The 19,064-nt window shown below is 39.2% G+C and overlaps 1 protein-coding gene and 1 non-coding gene across 2 annotated transcripts in view; one reads left to right on the top strand and one right to left on the bottom strand.

Moving 5' to 3' along the window:
• LOC135081603 (mothers against decapentaplegic homolog 4) overlaps nucleotides 1–13,184 on the top strand; it is a 29,503-nt gene extending 16,319 nt beyond the window's left edge. The window contains exons 11-13 of the mRNA XM_063976348.1: nucleotides 5,656–5,782; nucleotides 7,414–7,558; nucleotides 8,975–13,184. Coding sequence (XP_063832418.1) covers nucleotides 5,656–5,782; nucleotides 7,414–7,558; nucleotides 8,975–9,044 — 342 coding nt within the window. The 3' untranslated portion in view covers nucleotides 9,045–13,184. The remainder of the gene's footprint in view (nucleotides 1–5,655; nucleotides 5,783–7,413; nucleotides 7,559–8,974) is intronic.
• A 355-nt stretch (nucleotides 13,185–13,539) lies between these two features.
• LOC135081925 (U1 spliceosomal RNA) lies at nucleotides 13,540–13,701 on the bottom strand. Its single transcript, XR_010259297.1, has one exon. It is a non-coding gene; the product is annotated as a U1 spliceosomal RNA (small nuclear RNA).
• Nucleotides 13,702–19,064: the final 5,363 nt, after the last annotated feature.

Below are 19,064 nucleotides of genomic sequence, written 5' to 3'. Positions count from 1 at the left end.
TACACAATCTGCGGGGTTTTGTACGCCTGGAATGAAGTATAACTTATCAGGCGAAATATTTGTTTGAATTTGTGAAATGCGGTTGGCAACATAAGTATCAAATCTATGTGGCGAAGCGACCGACCAACATAGTGCGACTTCTGAATCCGAGAAAGCGTAAATGTTATCAATTTCATATCCATTTGACATGCTGTCGTAAACGATTTTAAGAAAACGAGACATTAATAATATTCCATTGAGCTCTAAGCGCGCGAGCGTGATCTTAGGTTTAGCAGACGCGACGCGCGATTTTGAACATAAAAGCGTGACAATAGGAGGCATATTGCCATTTACGACGTGTAAATAAATAACACAACCATATGCGGATTCACTAGCGTCTGAAAAACCAATCAAAGAAACTTTAGAGCCGCATTTAATGCCTACATGGCGCGGGAACGACAAGCGGGATATTTGCGGTAATTCAAACAAATATTGTTGCCATACATTAATAATGCGGGAGGGGGGCACATCGTCCCAATCAAGATTGAGAAGCCAAAGCTCTTTAATTAATAATTTAGCGAAAAGAATAATAGGTCCGACGAGTCCTAAAACGTCGTACAGACGAGCGGTGGCGGATAAAATGGCGCGCTTTGTACAAACTAGTGGCGGACTAGAAGTCTCAAAAACAAAAGTGTCTTGGGCGGGTAACCAGCGCAAGCCTAAAATCTTAAATATATTTCCGTCATCAAAGGAAATAAATTCAGATTGGCGGTGCGACTCGGGTATTTGCTCGAGTAACTCAAGCGAATTGGAAGTCCACTTGACCAAATCGAAACCACCGGCTTTGAACAGCTGAATTAATTCTCTGGCTATCTTAACTGCTTCTGGAAGAGAAGAAGCAGAAGAAGCCAGGTCATCCATATAGATGTCTCTTTCTACGACGGAGGCTGCGTCTGGCCAATTGTGCCGTTCGTCACTAGCAAGTTGGCGCAAAGTGCGGAGTGCCAAGAATGGCGAAGATCTGAGCCCAAATGTGACTCGAGTAAACTCAAAAGTTTCTAGCGGGTCTGTATCAGAAAATCTATATAAAATACGTTGATATTTGCGGTGCGGAGGATTAGTATGAATACACAAATACATTTGTTTAACATCTGCAAAAAATGCAATACTGAATAAACGAACGTTCAAAAGAATATGAAAAATATCAGCCTGTAGATTGCAGCCGGTGTGTAAGACATCGTTAAGTGACAGGCCGGTGTCAGTCTTGGCACTGCCGTCCAAAACAGGGCGAACTTTAGTGGTCGACTTGTCGTCGCGAACCACAGGATGATGCGGTAAATAAAAACCCGGAGACTCACAGGCCTCGGGCGCGGTGCGGGAAAGAATACCCTTATTTAGGTATTCCTGAAAAATATCGTCATATTTAATTTTTAAAGTAGGATTATTAGCGAACTTCTTTTCGAGAAGTAAAAAGCGTTTTTTAGCGGTATTATAAGAATTTCCTAATTTCTGAGGGTCATCATTAAAAGGAAGATCAACAGAATAACTGCCGTCAGAGCAACGAACAGTTGTAGATGTATAAATAGTTTCACAAAGTTGGTCTTCAGGGCTTAAAAAGGTGCGCGAGGGAAGTTCCTCGACAGCCCAAAATTTTTCAACGACTTGATGAAGCGAGTCAGAAGTAAAAGCACACAGTGTGCGAGTAGCGGGTTGCGGAGAAATAATAGGAGCGTCACCCATAATTAGGTAACCTAAGGTCGTTTCAAAGGCAGAGGGCATGAAATCATTAGTGTTTTGAATTTTGCTAGCGAGTAAAATTTTACAATAAAGTTTAACTCCTAAAAGCATGTCTATAGGTCCAGGTTGTGAAAACTCGTCATCAGCGAGCGGTAAGTTTTTTATAAAAGGTATGGCCGTCACGTCTACGCGCGAGTCGGGAAGCTGGGACGTAATTTTTTCAACTATCATGGGCTGTATAGCATATTCATAATTGTTATTGAAACGAGAAGTAAACTTAAGTTTAGTAAAGCCTAGAATTTTTTGTGTGGCTCCTCCTATGCCTTGAACTTCCGTATAGCGGGTTTGTTTATGTATAGGAAGCGATAAACGCTTGCAGCAATCAGCGGAAATATAATCACTCTGAGAGCCAGGGTCTACTAGACATCTCAAAAGGTGAGTGCGGTTATTACAATCAATAACTTTTATTTTAGCGGTTCCTAATAAAGTTGTCGTTTGAAAACGTTTACTACGATCGCACGAAACTGTACAAACCGATGCATTATTTTCAAACGTGTGCGGTGATTGAATAGCGGGAGAATGAGTCATAATATTCGACTCGGCATGACCGGCCGCCGTAGTGCGGGCGGGGTCATGAGCGGTAGCGGAAATATTAGCGGGGTCGGACATCGCTGCTGCACCAATATTACAGTTACTAGATTTAACATTTGTATTGAAATGCAATAATGAGTGATGTCGCATATAACAATGAGAACAATTATGTTTTGAAGTACATGAAAAGGTTTTATGTCGTACACTTAAACAGTTGTTACAAAAAGAGTTATTTTTAATAAAATTATAACGATCAAATGGCGTTAATTTCATAAAAGAAGGACATGAATACATGTGTTCGTGCGGTTTATTATTACACAAGCTGCACTTCTCGCTTCCGCTTGTGTTGTTTACACTAGACCCTTCCGTATTCACAAAAGATTTCGTAGGCGTAGGGGTGTGCTTAGCGGATGATTTAATTTGCGGTTGAGAAAAATTATTAACCGGTTTAATATTAGTTACAGAGCGAGATAAAACTTTACTTTGTTCTTTAATGAACTCAATTAAATTATGATAGGTTGGTATCTTTTCTTTGCGATATGTTATTTCAAATAATTTAATTGTTTCTGTATCTAACTTTTGAAGTGCTAAATGTAAGAAAATAAAATCAGTTATATCGCCAAGTTTTAATTGCTTGAGCGCTTCCACAGAGGAATTAAAAGTGTTTATAAATGAATCTAGTCCGGTTGAACTTGTGTTAGTTAGCGGTTTAAAGTGTAACAACTGGTTAAAATATGCACATGCGAGTGAACGAGGATCGTCATACTTTTGCACGAGTGCTTCCCAAATTACAATATAATTTTCAGCGGTGGGAGCCAGCCCTGCGCACACGCACGACGCCTGTCCAGTTAGTTTACCAACCAAGTAAAATACCTTTTCGCTATCGGTAAGAGATGCGTTATCATGAATCATGTTTTTAAATTGTTGATAAAACAACGGCCAGTTCTTGACGTCACCGTTGAATGACATCAAATCAATAGGAGGGAGGCGAGGCTTCGAGTTCGTAGGCGTTTGCGGTTGCGAATAAGAACTACAATGATCTTTCTCGATATCGAGCAAAAGTTGCTTAATATAACAGTACATTTCCTCAAATGAAGTCCACAAATCATAATCTACGTCTGAATCGGGATTCAATTGTAAATTCAATATGTTATAAGAATCTAAAACGTCTTGAAAATCACTACGTAGTTTATCTATATTTGTGGCACTTGCACGAAATACCTTAAAGTTTTGTATGTTTTGTTCGGTTTTCTGTGCAAGGTCGTAAATATTTTCCATGCGTTTAAAAATAACATCGCGTTTAACAATAAAAATAGTGAGTTGATTTTTATTAGTATCGCCATTCTCGTCCACGAAAGCATCGCTTCCTCGTTTCTTAGATTTAACCATTGTAAATAGTTGTAAATATCTTTAGTTATAAAAAGTAAAAGCGGGTAAAAATGTATATAAGAATATTATGCGGTTACGTAAATAAAATAATGGCGAGCGGGTGATGTATAGAAAAATAATGGCGGGTAGCGAACGCTGAGACGTTGTGTTGTGCGTGATCGAATTTAACTGAACAACGAAATGAATAATGGAATGCAAATACGTTATTATGTAATTATGAAATCTAAATTTCAATTATTAGAATTGAGAGTGAATTAGCGGTGATGTGATATAACCAGAAGTAACTTGAAGTCACGCAAATGCGGTGCGGAAATAAAATAAACAAAAATAAAATAGTTGTCAACGCGGTTAAATAATTATAATGTCGACAATCTACTTTTATCTGCGTGATACAAATACTTGTACGTTATATCCAAAATGGCGGGTTAAATAAAATAAAATTTGCGGGTTAAACATATGCGTTGTAAAGTTAAATTTAAATAAAAATATGCGGTTAAATAACGTAAAAATCGTATTTTAGATGCGAATATACGGCCGAAGTGACCAAAAAAAAAGGTGTAGTAGCCTAAATCCTACATCTCTTTTGGTTTGTAATCAGATGGCGGTTAAATTTATAATTCTTGGTTCATACCTATTAGGCTAGGTTTTCGATGTATTAGTGGACTGTATTTCTGCGGATGCTTAAACAGCTGCCTAAAGAACGCAGTTGTAAGCTTGCAAATAATAACTGGGACGAAGAGACCGAAGAAAAATGGCGACAGGAAATTTGGAAAGGAAACATGCGCACTTACCAATAATATCTCCGTCGGGCACTCTTCAAGTTTCACAAGCCACACACGATGGTTCCGAGCCGAACACTTAGCAATTATTGTTCTTTAGAGCTGTCTTGCACAAAATCGATATAAAATATAGGTCACGCACAAATTAATAAAGACACGTCTGTCTCAGCGTAGGCGCAAATTAGGAAGGGGCGATGTCCACCGTATGCGTTGCACATTCGTAGATCGCGGTGACAGACGAAGACGGCAACAGCAAAAGTGCACATGTTGGAAAGGGATGGGAGATGATGGGATTTAAAATATTTGCAAGCTTACCCTACAATAATTTTATTTTTACAAACCGCAAAAATACGAAATCCAACATTATTAAAGACCTACTTAATTAATTAGTTTTTAGAACAAAAAATAAACTCGTAACGTGATAAGGTGTAAGTAACAAATTTACTCATTACATTTTTAGGGTAGATTTGGATTAAGCTCCGTCCAGTAGTCGTCGTTGAACTCACAGCTGATTGTGGCTGATAGTTGACTGACTCATGGGCGAGCGCGGGTAGTGGGGCGCGGGACGGGGGGCGCAGCGTTTGCCCGGGTCACCGGGTGAGCGCCGCGCGCCGTTTGCGTTGGGGGACTATTCTGCACTGTAGTGGTCGATTATGGAAATCGTAGATATTTAAAATATAATTAAAAAAAAATTTGAAGTCAGTTTTTTTGCTGATTCGTGATCAGAATAAGCTACTTAATCAACTCCCTAAATATGGCGGGTATTGAAATCAACACCCTGTATAGCAGTAAGATTGTCTTTCGGTAGCAAGTTTGTCGATAGTGTCGCCTGTCAGACCATTCAGTCTTCGTGCAGTTACACTACCCGCGCATATGTGGTGCATAAGATATACCCTTCTGCATCAAGACTATTTAGGGTGTGCAAATGATAGTCTAGCAGACACTAAAAATAAAGATAGTCTTCGATACCGTGACTAAAAATGTCGATCACCATCAAATTCCATCAGGTGAGATCAGTGAGATGCAGGTCAAGATCTTTTCAATCGAGGGTATTTTTAAATCTAACGTTGGCTTCTCTTCAAGTATAACAATTATTTATTTACTTTCTTTATTTGGAAAACATAGCTGTCCTTGTCCTTGCTATAACATCGTACTGTACTCTTGTAACATCTGTTTCCAGGTGTTCGACCTTCGTCAGTGCCACCGCCAGATGCAGACTCAAGCTGCGACCGCGCAGGCCGCCGCCGCCGCACAGGCCGCTGCCGTCGCCGGGCACATACAGCCGCAGCACCCCTCCATGAACAAGTGTGAGTCACGATACAACACGCTATACCACAATACAACACGCTACAACTTAGATTAATAATGCGATTATCAAATAATATGAATTATGAGTACCATACAGCCGCATCACCCCTCCATGAACAAGTGTGAGCCACGATACATTACGCTACACCACGATACAACGCGCTACAACTTAGATTAATAATTAGATTATCAAATAATATAAATTATGAGTACCATACAGCCTCAGCACCCCTCCATGAACAAGTGTGAGTCACAATACAACACGCTACACCACGATACAACACGATACAACACGCTACAACTTAAATTAATACTTGGATAATCGAATAATTTGACTACTATACAACCGCAGCTCCCTTCTATGAACAAGTGTAAGCCACGATACATTACGCTACAATATGAAATAATACTTAGATGATCAAATAATGTTTTCTTTGAGGCTCCACACGCAAAGATTCTCACAGATGGCGCTAGCGGACTCATAAATATTTGTTTTTTTGTGATAGAATAGTTTAGCTTTTAGTCAACCATCAAGCAGCATGTATTCAAACTGGAGTTTCTCCAGGCTTATGGAACTCACAGTACCGGATTGAAACTACTTGATGCCCTTAGCAATCTACACCTGTGTGCCTTGCAACTTTGAAATTTATCAGGTCAAGTACCCATGCATAAAAATGAATATCTTTTTTTTTCTTTGTCCTGTATGCACTCCAAAACCATCCGATGGTGAGTATTTGTACACACGCCCACAAATCTTTGTCCAAGTCAAGTCAAAATCAAAATTCCTTTATTTGCATGGACTATTAAAACTAGTGCTTACAAATCGTAAAGTTAGACCAAGGTGAAGTTGTGTTCAACAACAAAATATATTTCCGACTAAAACTTGTGCATTCGCGAAGTAATGATTTTTTGCTTTTACATTGACAAATACATACGAATAGACCTTTTCCTCTATTTACTGTATAAAGTTGACTTAAACTTATATCTTAGCGCAAAGAAAGATAAGCATAGTTTTTATTGAAAACTATACTCAACATCAAATAAATCGCACCTTCTGCGACGCGAACTTTAACGATTTTCTTCTGACACAATCATGGTGCCCCAAGAATATTGGTGTTATTTGAAAGCCCAATAAATATCCTAAAAGAAAAACACATTTCATTTCTTAATAAATGATTAACATATACCATAAATGTGACTTGAAAAAATACCTCACTTTGGGCCCACCTATGGGATCAATTAGGCCAATTTTTATGGTTATAAAACCAAATAATGATCTCACGTGTCCTCTTTAACAGATGGATAGCGATTAATCTTAACAGTTTTATAGCCATAAAAGTTGGCTCAAGCGTACCTACCTATTTTTTGAAGAAGTGACTCTGGATCCTTCTAAAGACACATTTTTGGGGTAAAAACCTTTCCTTTAATGAAATGAAGGTTAGAACTAGGTTTTTAAATGGTGCTAATATTGGTGGGAAGTGGGGATGCATACGTTTCAAAATGCTTGTCGCGGTAGGTGCGATTTATTTGATGTCGAGTGTAGCTCCTATTACAACAACATTAGACGCTTACAGACAGAACGAAAATAACGGCAGACATTAAACATCGATTGTGACCACCGCTATTTCAGGTCTCACAGCAGCGGCCGGTATTGGCGTCGACGATCTCCGGCGGCTGTGCATAGTGCGACTGTCCTTCGTCAAGGGCTGGGGGCCCGACTACCCGCGCACGTCCATCAAGGAGACGCCCTGCTGGGTGGAAGTGCACCTGCACAGGTCAGTGACACCAGCAGCAGGTGTAACGCACAGCAGCGGCGGGTATCGGCGCTGTGCGTAGTGCGGCTGTCCTTCGTCAAGGGCTGGGGGCCCGACTACCCGCGCACGTCCATCAAGGAGACGCCCTGCTGGGTGGAAGTGCACCTGCACAGGTCAGTGACACCAGCAGCAGGTGTAACGCACAGCAGCGGCGGGTATCGGCGCTGTGCGTAGTGCGGCTGTCCTTCGTCAAGGGCTGGGGGCCCGACTACCCGCGTACTTCCATCAAGGAGACGCCCTGCTGGGTGGAAGTGCACCTGCACAGGTCAGTGACACCAGCAGCAGGTGTAACGCACAGCAGCGGCGGGTATCGGCGCTGTGCGTAGTGCGGCTGTCCTTCGTCAAGGGCTGGGGGCCCGACTACCCGCGCACGTCCATCAAGGAGACGCCCTGCTGGGTGGAAGTGCACCTGCACAGGTCAGTGACACAGCAGGTGTAACGCACAGCAGCGGCGGGTATCGGCGCTGTGCATAGTGCGGCTGTCCTTCGTCAAGGGCTGGGGGCCCGACTACCCGCGCACGTCCATCAAGGAGACGCCCTGCTGGGTGGAAGTGCACCTGCACAGGTCAGTGACACAGCAGGTGTAACGCACAGCAGCGGCGGGTATCGGCGCTGTGCATAGTGCGGCTGTCCTTCGTCAAGGGCTGGGGGCCCGACTACCCGCGCACCTCCATCAAGGAGACGCCCTGCTGGGTGGAAGTGCACCTGCACAGGTCAGTGACACCAGCAGCAGGTGTAACGCACAGCAGCGGCGGGTATCGGCGCTGTGCATAGTGCGGCTGTCCTTCGTCAAGGGCTGGGGGCCCGACTACCCGCGTACTTCCATCAAGGAGACGCCCTGCTGGGTGGAAGTGCATCTCCACAGGTCAGTGACCACAGCAGGACTAACGCACAGCAGCGGCGGGTGTCGGCGCTGTGCATAGTGCGGCTGTCCTTCGTCAAGGGCTGGGGGCCCGACTACCCGCGCACGTCCATCAAGGAGACGCCCTGCTGGGTGGAAGTGCACCTCCACAGGTCAGTGACACCAGCAGCAGGTCTGACGCACAGCAGCGGCGGGTATCGGCGCTGTGCATAGTGCGGCTGTCCTTCGTCAAGGCCCCTGTCAAGGATTTCCACAAAGACCGGTCCAGGCACCTCCCGTGACCTTCACCAGATCGTTGTTCCACCTAGTTGGGAGCCTGCCTACATTACGTCTTTCGGCTCGTAGTCGCCACTCGAGAACTTTTCTGCCTCAGCGGCCATCAGCTATGTGCCACGCCTACTGCCACTTCATTTTCGCGATTCTGCTAATAACCATAATATTAATTCAGAAAAACCATAATATTATTTAGAGATTCTCTTTGACCCCTGACTGATATTTACTCTGCTGGTTTTCAGAGCTCTCCAGCTGCTGGATGAGGTTCTCCACACAATGCCCATCGATGGGCCACGCAACAACATCGAGTAGGAGTTGATCGGCTTCTTTTGAGGCCTTGAGCGGACAGACGGAAATGTGCGTTGTTTCACGGTGATTGTGCAAGTGATGTGATTGACAATGATGCGAACAGTGATTAGCAGTGAGATCGGGTTTCAGTGAACAATGTTTTACAGAACAAACGAAGTACAAATCTGTGGGACTTATTTTGTGAACAGATTAGCGTTACTTCTAACGATGTTGTCCGTTACATTTGTTATTTTGTTGCTGAAACTACTATTGGAAACTCGAACTTGCTTGGAAGTGGGAATTTTAAAGGGATTCTTGTAAATTCAGTCACTATTATATTTGCTTTCCTATTTTCAACATTGATATTATTTTATAGATTGATATCATTTATTTAAAATATCTGAAACATGTTGAAAATATAGTAGATTTCTTCATTGATTCTTTATAAATTTTTGAGGATGTTTTAATAAATCCCCTTTTTCAAAAATGTGCCTAAACGGTTGCCATATGAGTAGCATTTATTAAATTATGTTTATGAAGTTATTATTTACATTCAAAATTATGAATTGGCTTTGTCTTCCAAAATTTTATTTCGTCTTCCTTTATAAAATTGTATTGTGATTTCTCAGTTGAGTTTTGGAATGTGTGTGTTGGATTGGACATTGAAACAAAACGCACATTGAAAATAATGATGTGATCGCTCGTTTAAAAAAAGGTGAACTTTAATTTATGTCTTGTATTTATTTGTTCTAAGTAGATGCACTAAGTTAAATATAACATATTATATGACAGTATTTCGACAGAACAAACTAAAGAACATATAAAGAGATCTCACTATAATATTTTTCACAAAATGTTTAATGTGTAAGATTAGTGTATTGTAAATAGGAGCACACGATTGCAGATTGCTCAAAGGTCAGTCTATCGTTGTTCTTAGTAATGTTAAGGTGCATGCTCACTGATTGCACTCTTATGTAATAATCGTTCGACATTTTATATTCATACTAGCGGCCCGCCCCGGCTTCGCACGGTTGCAATGGAATTTCCCGGCTTTTCTCTTTTTTATTATGCATGTTTTATACTTATAAACCTTACTCTTGAGTCACTCTATCTATTAAAATCATCAATATCCGTTGCGTAGTTCTAAAGATCTAACAGACGGCGGAAAGCGACTTATGTATGTAGTGATTATTATTGTAAGCCGAGCATATTTGCCTGTGAGTGCGCACTGTAATAAAGTCAATTGCTCACGAATGCGTTTTAGGCTCGCTTTTTGAGTTAAATGTTGATTGCTTACAGATGAGTGCGCCCAGTGATCGCGCAGCATACGAATTTTAGTGACAGCGATACCAAAATAAGGCATTTTGTACTAAAGTAGTTTAAAAAAACAAGACATAATTATGGTTCAACTTGAAAGAAGCCAAATGGATAAGCTTTGTAGCTTATTAGCGTTACGTCGTAATGTAGCGTAAGTAATTTATGTGTTGTGAGCGGCGGGCGCGCGGGGGTGAGGCTGTAAGTTTGTTAGCTTGATGTGCCTGATTGGTGAAATTGCATGGATTCATTAGTCTCTTAACCTTTAACAGTCATTCATTTTGGACCTTAAGACGAGGAAATAAGGTCCAAAATATGGTGGAAATTATATCCCCACTTAAAGGGTTAAATTGTATATTAAAATTGATACTGATTGTGTGGGACAGCCCCCTGAACTGATGAATTGACGTCCAATAGTTGACAGGCAGCTTTATGTAGAACAGTAGTTTTTTTATTGATCATAAAACTGACAGAATTATTTATTCTGGCAATGGGATGAATTGCAACTAAGTCAATGTACTTAAATGTACTCATCTGTTGCAATGTCAAGTTAGTAAAGCATAAAGTCCATGCAATTTGCTAAATTGTTTAAGATGATCTGTGATGTGCTAACAAAATATGTTTATAAAATAAGATGAGCGCGCCCGCATTCAGTCCAGGCCATTCACCCACGGGTGGGCTCTGGAAAACGTCTAGGTTAAGGATAAAATGACATATTTTGTGTACGAAAATCGTAAACGGTTTTAATGTAATTCTTACGTAGTTCTAAGATGGTGTTTGTGGATTTATGAATTGGAATTTCCCAACAACTTTTACATTGCTTACGTTTGTTTAAAGTAAAGATGTAAGTGTGTGATACTTAAAGTTGCAAGAGAAATTCGTGTTCTACGTAATTGAGATTTTTTTGTAGTTCGCTAAGTTTTGCTTTAATTATTATTACTTGGCAGATTATGATACTATTATCTTGCGTTAAAACATTTTATATTACTGTTAGTGAAAGTTAGCGTTTTCGATTTTTTATTATTAATTATTTTTATTGTAAAATACGTAACAACTATTGTCTATGACAAAAAATGTGAACTAATCGGTTTCGAGCGAGATGATTTATAAATGTGTGTATTATTATTGTTTTTGTAAACTTGATTTATTTCGATTTTATCTGTGTGAGTTTTGCGTTGTGGACAAACGAACATCACATGCATGTTTTTATTTTTGTTATCGATATGTAATTTAGTTTATGCATCTGAATTTTACAATTATTTGATTGTTACCAATGACCATTAAACATTCGGACTGTGCGAGTTTTGTAAATAGTACAATTTATTGAGAATATTTTTTAATATAACAAAAATCTTGTCGGTCGGTCGCCGGCTTATTTAATACAGGCGTTCGCGACTCGGTACTTAGAAATTATATTCGTAAATTCTCTTTAGAAAGCTTTCACAAAATTTGTGTATCAAAAATACCTCTTTTATAGTGATCAAAAGGATTCAAAGGGTTTTTAGATGATATTAATAATATGTGGTAAGTTTTTTAATGATGTTGAAGTTTTGAATGATATTGTCAAATTCTACATGCCACAGTTATCCTACCGAGCTGTTTGGAATCTCTCACGAGTTTATGGTAACCATGTCTTACAGTTGTTTGGAGATATACCGAAGTTATCCAAAGTTGATGTGGGTTGTTGTTCATGTGAACGTGTTGTCGCTTTTGTACATACGGGCTGTCGCGGCAGTGCGACAGAGATAGCTGAATCTGACTGGGTGTGGGTGACCAGTAGCTACGTTTATACAATAAAAGTGGTTGAAAAGAGAAGCAGTTGGCAGATTCTTTTCACAAAGTTATGGAAAATGTACCTAATAAAGGATACATTATTATAAGCATACTAATTTTTATTGTCTAAACGTAGCTTTTATTCTTCAAGCAAACACAGTTTGGTCATCAAAATGTTAGTTATATGATGCATTATTATAAAAATAATGTTGCACCCATTATGAGAATGTACTGTACCTTGTAATAAATACATAACTCACATTTAGTTAATTTTAGAATTTGTTCAGATTGTCGTTTTATAAATAGTTGTTAGTACCCGAGAGTCAATGTTACGAATTATTGTGAACATCTCTAACGAAGTGCAAATTATACAAATTACAGACTATTACAAATATGCAAGCTATGGTTCAAAACATGTTCCTCATATTAACTGCACGAATAAAAGAATCTATTCAATGGAATTGCAAAAAAAAATGTTTGGTATGAGTAATGTTTGTAGACAATGTAGACTGCGGTCATTAAAATGGTCTTGTAATGCAAATTTTACATACGAAAAAATCATGCAAGTACTGTTCTTGTATATTTTTTAATGTAACTAGCGGCCCGCCCCGGATTCGCACGGTTGCAATGGAATTTCCCGGCTTTTGTCTTCTATAATATGCATGTTTAATACCTATGAATAAACCTACCTCTTGACTCACTCTATTTAAAAAAAAACGTATCAAAATCCGTTGCGTATTTCTAAAGAAGCATACATACGGACAGACAGCGGAAAGCGACTTTGTTTTATATTATTGGTTCAATCTCTGTACATAAAAAAATATAGTTGAAGCGTTGTATACTCAATTATTATTTTGTTTTAAATAATTTGTACCATTTTATGCACCGCAGTCTATTTTTGTAATAAGTACATAAACACTTGTATCCGTTTAAAAGTTGTACTTTAGGAGTTGATGTGTTTGTCTGGTTGTTTCAATACAATATTTTCGTCATGGGGGCGCCTTGTGCATTTGCCCTAAGATTATAGTTAAGAATGAAAATATGAAACAAATGAATATAAAGGTTATTCCTCTAAAAGTGGTTTTATTTTCGTAATTTAGTTATTATTAAATCCATTGAAAAGTGCCTTTCTCCAAATGTTTAAAATGTAAATAAATTGCCTGTTCTATTTTTTTCAAATACATCAATTAAATTTTTTAATCATAGTTTTTCAGTAATTTCAAATGTAAAAGAATAAGTTACCTACCTTAAAAAGCCAAGCTTTTATTTATTTACACAAGAAATATCTAAGGAAATACCTAAATTATTATTGCAAGAGCTTCCTCGTTTGTCATTTATGGATAAAAAACTGTAAACAATCAAGTACAAAAATGGCATACAATATACGTAAGACCTGATGGAAACCCTTCACCCTTTCTTTTCTTAGTTTCTGGGGGGACGGCGCGTACGCAGTCCCCACTACCAAAAATTACGCATCCGAGTTATCCGCATTAGGGATAATCGCAGGGGTCAATCTCTCCGCAGTGCAATGGAGAAACCTCGCCCTGGGGGAACCGCCTTCATGATCACGGTGTCCCCTATGCCAGGTAAGTATGCTTTCTCGAAGTTGAGCTGGGGTAGTCTTTTCCGGAAAAAAAATCTGGACACCGCGGTGCAGGATTTAACACTTTATCGAGGAGCGTCATCTGTTGTCGGTTTTAGGAACTATGTACTACAAATATGGCGGACGAATGCAAACTTCATTCTCATGGCTGCTATGAAAGGCAAACAGCTGGCGCACTGTTCGCAGTAAAAATGTGTTTTTTTTTTGTATCAACTACAAAAACATAGTTAAATAAAAGACGTGACAGGAAATTAAAATAAAGTAGCTACAAGAAGAAGCGACTGAATGATGATAACATTTTTTTACAGACGCTATGATCATTTTCTATCGCAGCTTTCGTATCCAGTTTTATAAAATAATTCATTCAATTCAATTTTATTATATTTTACCTGGCAAATGTAGATGATTGGAAATGATAATAATTTAAGGGGTATATTACGCCCTCTGTAAGACTTAATTTATTAGCACTTCGCTCATGAAAGACTGTTTTTTTTTACTTTTTAAAACACCTCGCCATGCGCGACTTAAGTAAGTATTTCATAGCAAGAAACTGATATTATTCGACCCCTAATAAACAGCGTGTTTATCTCAGTATGAGATATACATATTATTATACATGTATAAGTTACCACTGCTGCTAAATATACCGGCCAGCGATTATTCATAGAGATTTGGTTTATTTAAAGCCTTTGTCCTTCTCACCGCTTTTATGATGGTGACGACATCATTATTATTTTGCTGGTGATAAGCGATGGCGATTTTGGGTTTGGCTAAATCATTTTAAAATATCAAGGAACTTAGCGGAGCTTGTCCCTAAGTACAGATTAATAAAGAATGCAGATGGGTTCTTAAAGAAAGTTCATTAGTTTCAGCCAAATGACGTCCGCTGCTGGACAAAGGCCTCTCCCAAAGGCTTTCCATAAGCCGGTCCTGCGCTGCCCACATCCAGGTTCTTCCCGCTTGAAGAAAGCACAGAGGTTCATTCAAGGCCCGTCAACAATATAGCACAGAAGAAAAAATATCCCCGCAGGATATAATTTTTTCCATTAAATGTTAACTGGATTTCCACACCTAGTTTCTCAGGTCTAGTTAGTGATCTTCCATTAAATTTTAAAGTTAGTTGGTGGTAGGGCTTGTTCTAAGTCCATAGCTTCCACCATCTTGCCTAAGTCTGTCGCCATATTAAAAATATTTAACAGCATTGTTTTGTTCCGGCAGTTGGAGGTAAGATAAGTAACTAGTTTCTTTGTGGTTCCTCAACCACAAAGAAACTAGCTCCCTCTAGGAATTCTCATTCCGTCCGGGTGAAGCTTGCTTCCACCTTCAGCCTGATCATTTCCATCAGGTGAGATGCAGGCCAAGAGCACAAAATATAACAGAAGTTAAACTCATGTATGTACCTCGCTTTGCATACCTCGCTCGCTCGCACGCTCGGCCGTCGCGCTAGGGTTGTCTTGTCATGTGTTGCGTTTATTTCGTTATGAGAGAAAAATGTTACTCTTAATACTATGGAAGAAAGACAATAACAGATATCCACGTTTAATTATTTAGTTATGTTTAGTACGTTATTATAGTAATAGTTTGCAAACAAATACACGAGAAGGAAGTAGTATGTAGTTGAGTGGTTGACACTATTATCCAATAATTCCTAAAACCTTTTTAAAACAATTCGATATTACTAATAGTTGAGTTTTCTTTCAATTTGTCAACGATAAACTTTAACGAACTATTTAAATACAAATAAATACCTTACTTACCTCCCGGAATCAACTGGTAGTTTAAAAAATGAAAATTTAGTTGTTAATGTTGAGTGTAAGCAACCGTCTACTTAACAAATGTTATAATACCCCTTTTTTGTTGTTCACTAATTTTCGCACAAATAAAATAATTTTACAAACGCGTGTGTAGCGTCACTCAAGGGAACGCAGTCGCGCCTCGCATTCGTCCAAGACAGTCTTGCTAATGCGTACGTGAGCGGTGTCTATGTGTGCGTGGCTCGAGCGCGCTTAGTATGGAGTTTACCTTCTGTTATATTTTGTGCCAAGAGCTTCCTTATTGTAAATAAAAAAACTAGGTTTTCTCATCTATTTTCAAGTCTAGTTGTTTTATCGTCCATCGCTTGGGCCGCGCGGGCGTCGGTCACTCCACTATAAATACGCGGCGACTCACTCCCGCGCGCGGCACCATTCCAATGGACAGACGACTTCAGCTGTGCGTTGTAAGAATTTGTTGCAGGAGAACAATCTGGAAATCCATAATCATGTTTAGACACAAGAGATACTTGGAATAAAAACTTATCTTAAACATAAAAAAAATATCACAGAAAATCAATGAACGATTAGCGCCCAAGATTTCATAAGAGAGAACTCGGTTACAGCATTTTCTTTGATTCCTACACCTTTAGCGGTGATATTATCAAAATGGATTTTGAAAAGCTTTATTTTCAAATGATAAAAGCTCGTACTGTGAAGGCTTTTATATGTATGTACCACAAGTCATGTGATAGAGCCTGGTCAAGACAAATGAATGAAATGCACTGATACGGAATAACTATCATCTACAGCAGGGTTTCCCAATTTTTTTTTGCCAAGGAACCCCTAATTGATTATACTTTTCCTAGCGGAACCCCCGTACTACTCCGCCCGCACACCCTGCCCCTCCCTTGTGCGTAAACAAGTCGGTGCGAGCGAACAACGTCGGTCACGAAACGTGGGATAATATTTTTTACGGAACCCTTGCGGCCTTTCCACGGAACCCCAGGGTTCCGCGGACCACCATTCGGGAACCGCTGATCTACAGCTTGAGAAGTTTTACAAACATCAAACATCTTGTGATGTTAAACTAACGTTAATCGTTAACCCATCATATAATAGGACTTATCTACAAAATGTGCTCTATGAGCAGACTTCAACAATAGAGAATCGTACGCTAAGCAAATATTCCATTCTCTCTGTACTAATAACTAAGGTCTCGTCTATTTTAGCCTCAGCCATGGCCCTCACATTTCAAACATGCTCGCTTTGAGGTATTCCCGGGTCCCCTTCGCTCAGTCTAGGAAATTACACCTTTAAGTGCTCTAGGCCGAGACAGAAACTGAATTACACCGTCTTTGTTAGGCAGATAGATTTTAAAATGTTTAGTCTACTGTCACATCCATAAGAATATTGTACATGCGAAAATAACTTTAATTTTGCTGTTACGTTTTGTCACTTCAACAGCTGAATTTTAAGCAATTATTTATTCTATACTTAGATGGGACCTCAGAGTAGGATATAGGTAGGTAGATAGACTCTTTTGTAGAGAAATTAAATCTCAAAGGGGAAGAAAGAAGGATAATAAAGTTTGTAGCGGAAAACCATAATTTCCCTTTAAGTTAACACGGCGCTTTATTTCTTTAATTTTATTAAAAATACCGTAATGAAATATCATAAAATATTAGCTTTTTTTATCCCCCAAATGTATCATTCAATAAAGATAACCATTATTAAAGTTTTTATGGAACCTTGTGTAAAAACTACGGGTCGATAGTTGGCGGTGACTCATATTTAACAAAAGCTCTGAGATAAAGCTATTTTTGTGTTCGGGGAAACTAGATAGATGGGTTTATACCAGCCAGGTTTCAATTGTTCATTACTTACTTCATTCAAGTTATCTTATCAATGTTGTTTTTTTTACCTTTTCTTAGATTTATTTATTTATTTAGGGATTACCTACACTTCGGCCATATTGAACTTACTAATAATGTTGATAAGAAGTGTAAATGAATTCTTTGCTTTGTGTATATTTCACACGAAATTAAATATCCTATTTATTTTAATCATAGGATTGTAACTACTGTAATGTTAGCAGCGTGGGGGGTTCGAATCTCGTTGTGCTACCTGATAACAAATCAGTATGTAGGTATGTTAATATTTTTATCTATTCTGCACAGACTAGAGCGAAATTGAAATCACGAAATAAGTTTTCAACGTTTTTAATTTTTTCATGTTTGGAGAAATGGTTATGATTTTGGATAGTAGGTATTTGGAAGGTACATCAAACAGCTTTAGTGGTTTCTGTGCCTGGGGCACTGAGTGTAACCCTTGCACAGTGGTTGACGCAATCTGTGCAAAACACACACAGGGCAGAAACCATATTGTGCGGAAGCTCAACAGCATTTGACTTTGAAATAAGGCTTTTGCTCTTGGATTTGGCTGCACTGTGTTGCATTGTGCTGAATTTCTGTGAGATCATTTTCTGTCACTTATGTTTTTTGTACCGGTAGCTTTAAATTACAACCGTCACGATTCTTTTATTCTACAAATACCTACTTAGTTATTTCTAGGTTGTGTGAAAGCTATACCTTTGTGTTGTTTTCTATCTATGGATGGATTATCTTCGTTCCTAAAATTGTCTTGCTAGAAACTTAATTTGTGGGTTGTTGTGGACGGCCTGGTAATTAAGCATGTACTAAGTGTTATGAATGAGTTATTCTAGCATTGCCGATGCCCATCTACTTATGATGGCTGATGGGGCAGAAAAGTTCTCGAGTGGAGACCACGGGCCGGAAGACGTAGTGTGGGCAGGCCCCCCACTAAGTGGACCGACGACCTGGTGATGGTCGCGGGATGCGCCTGGATGCGGACGGAGCAGGACCGGATGTTCCAGCAGTGGACGTCATTTGGCTGAAACGAACGAACGATTTTAGCTTTTCAAGAGAAATACAGAGATTCAAATTCAACAAATTGAAATCAAAAACTTGGAAATTAACACGCAATCGCGGGCAAAACCGCTAAATATTTATAAGTATCCACGGCGGGAACGCGTCGAAATATTGCAGTATTTTTAGTCGAGGCCGGCCCTGTTTACATGTTTTCACTTTACGACCGCCATTTTAACGTTTTCATAACGTTTTGGAATCAAAAACGAGGTTTTCATATTTCATTGCGGCTTTAATGCGATGATTGAAATAGTTTTCGGCATTACTTACTGTCACCTTGATTCGGTCATTTTATATTTAAAAATCTTGGTAAAAATAAATTTAAAGTAATAACTGTTGCAGGTTCTTCAATAATGCCTAAATCATGTGCTTTTCTCTGGGTTAATCAAGATAGGTTTTTAGTGTGACAGGATTATTTTATGATTTCAGCCAAATAGTTACTTATAAAAGTCAAGCAGATAGACAATGTGCCTACTGTCGATTGACGGTGATCTATGTAAAAGTATTGAGAAAATCATCCTGTATAGTATTTTAAACAAATTAAAAGTTTACGTTTGATGCTGGTTTACAGGTTACGTCAGAAATTAAGGTCATGTTTGCAGAGGTTGTTGCGACGTAATGTTTATACATGATTGGCATTGGAGCTGTGAATCAC

The sequence above is a fragment of the Ostrinia nubilalis genome, chromosome 20 (genome assembly GCF_963855985.1).
Source record: "Ostrinia nubilalis chromosome 20, ilOstNubi1.1, whole genome shotgun sequence".
Taxonomy (NCBI): Eukaryota; Metazoa; Arthropoda; class Insecta; order Lepidoptera; family Crambidae; genus Ostrinia; species Ostrinia nubilalis.
This window is presented reverse-complemented; position numbering and strand designations above follow the sequence as displayed.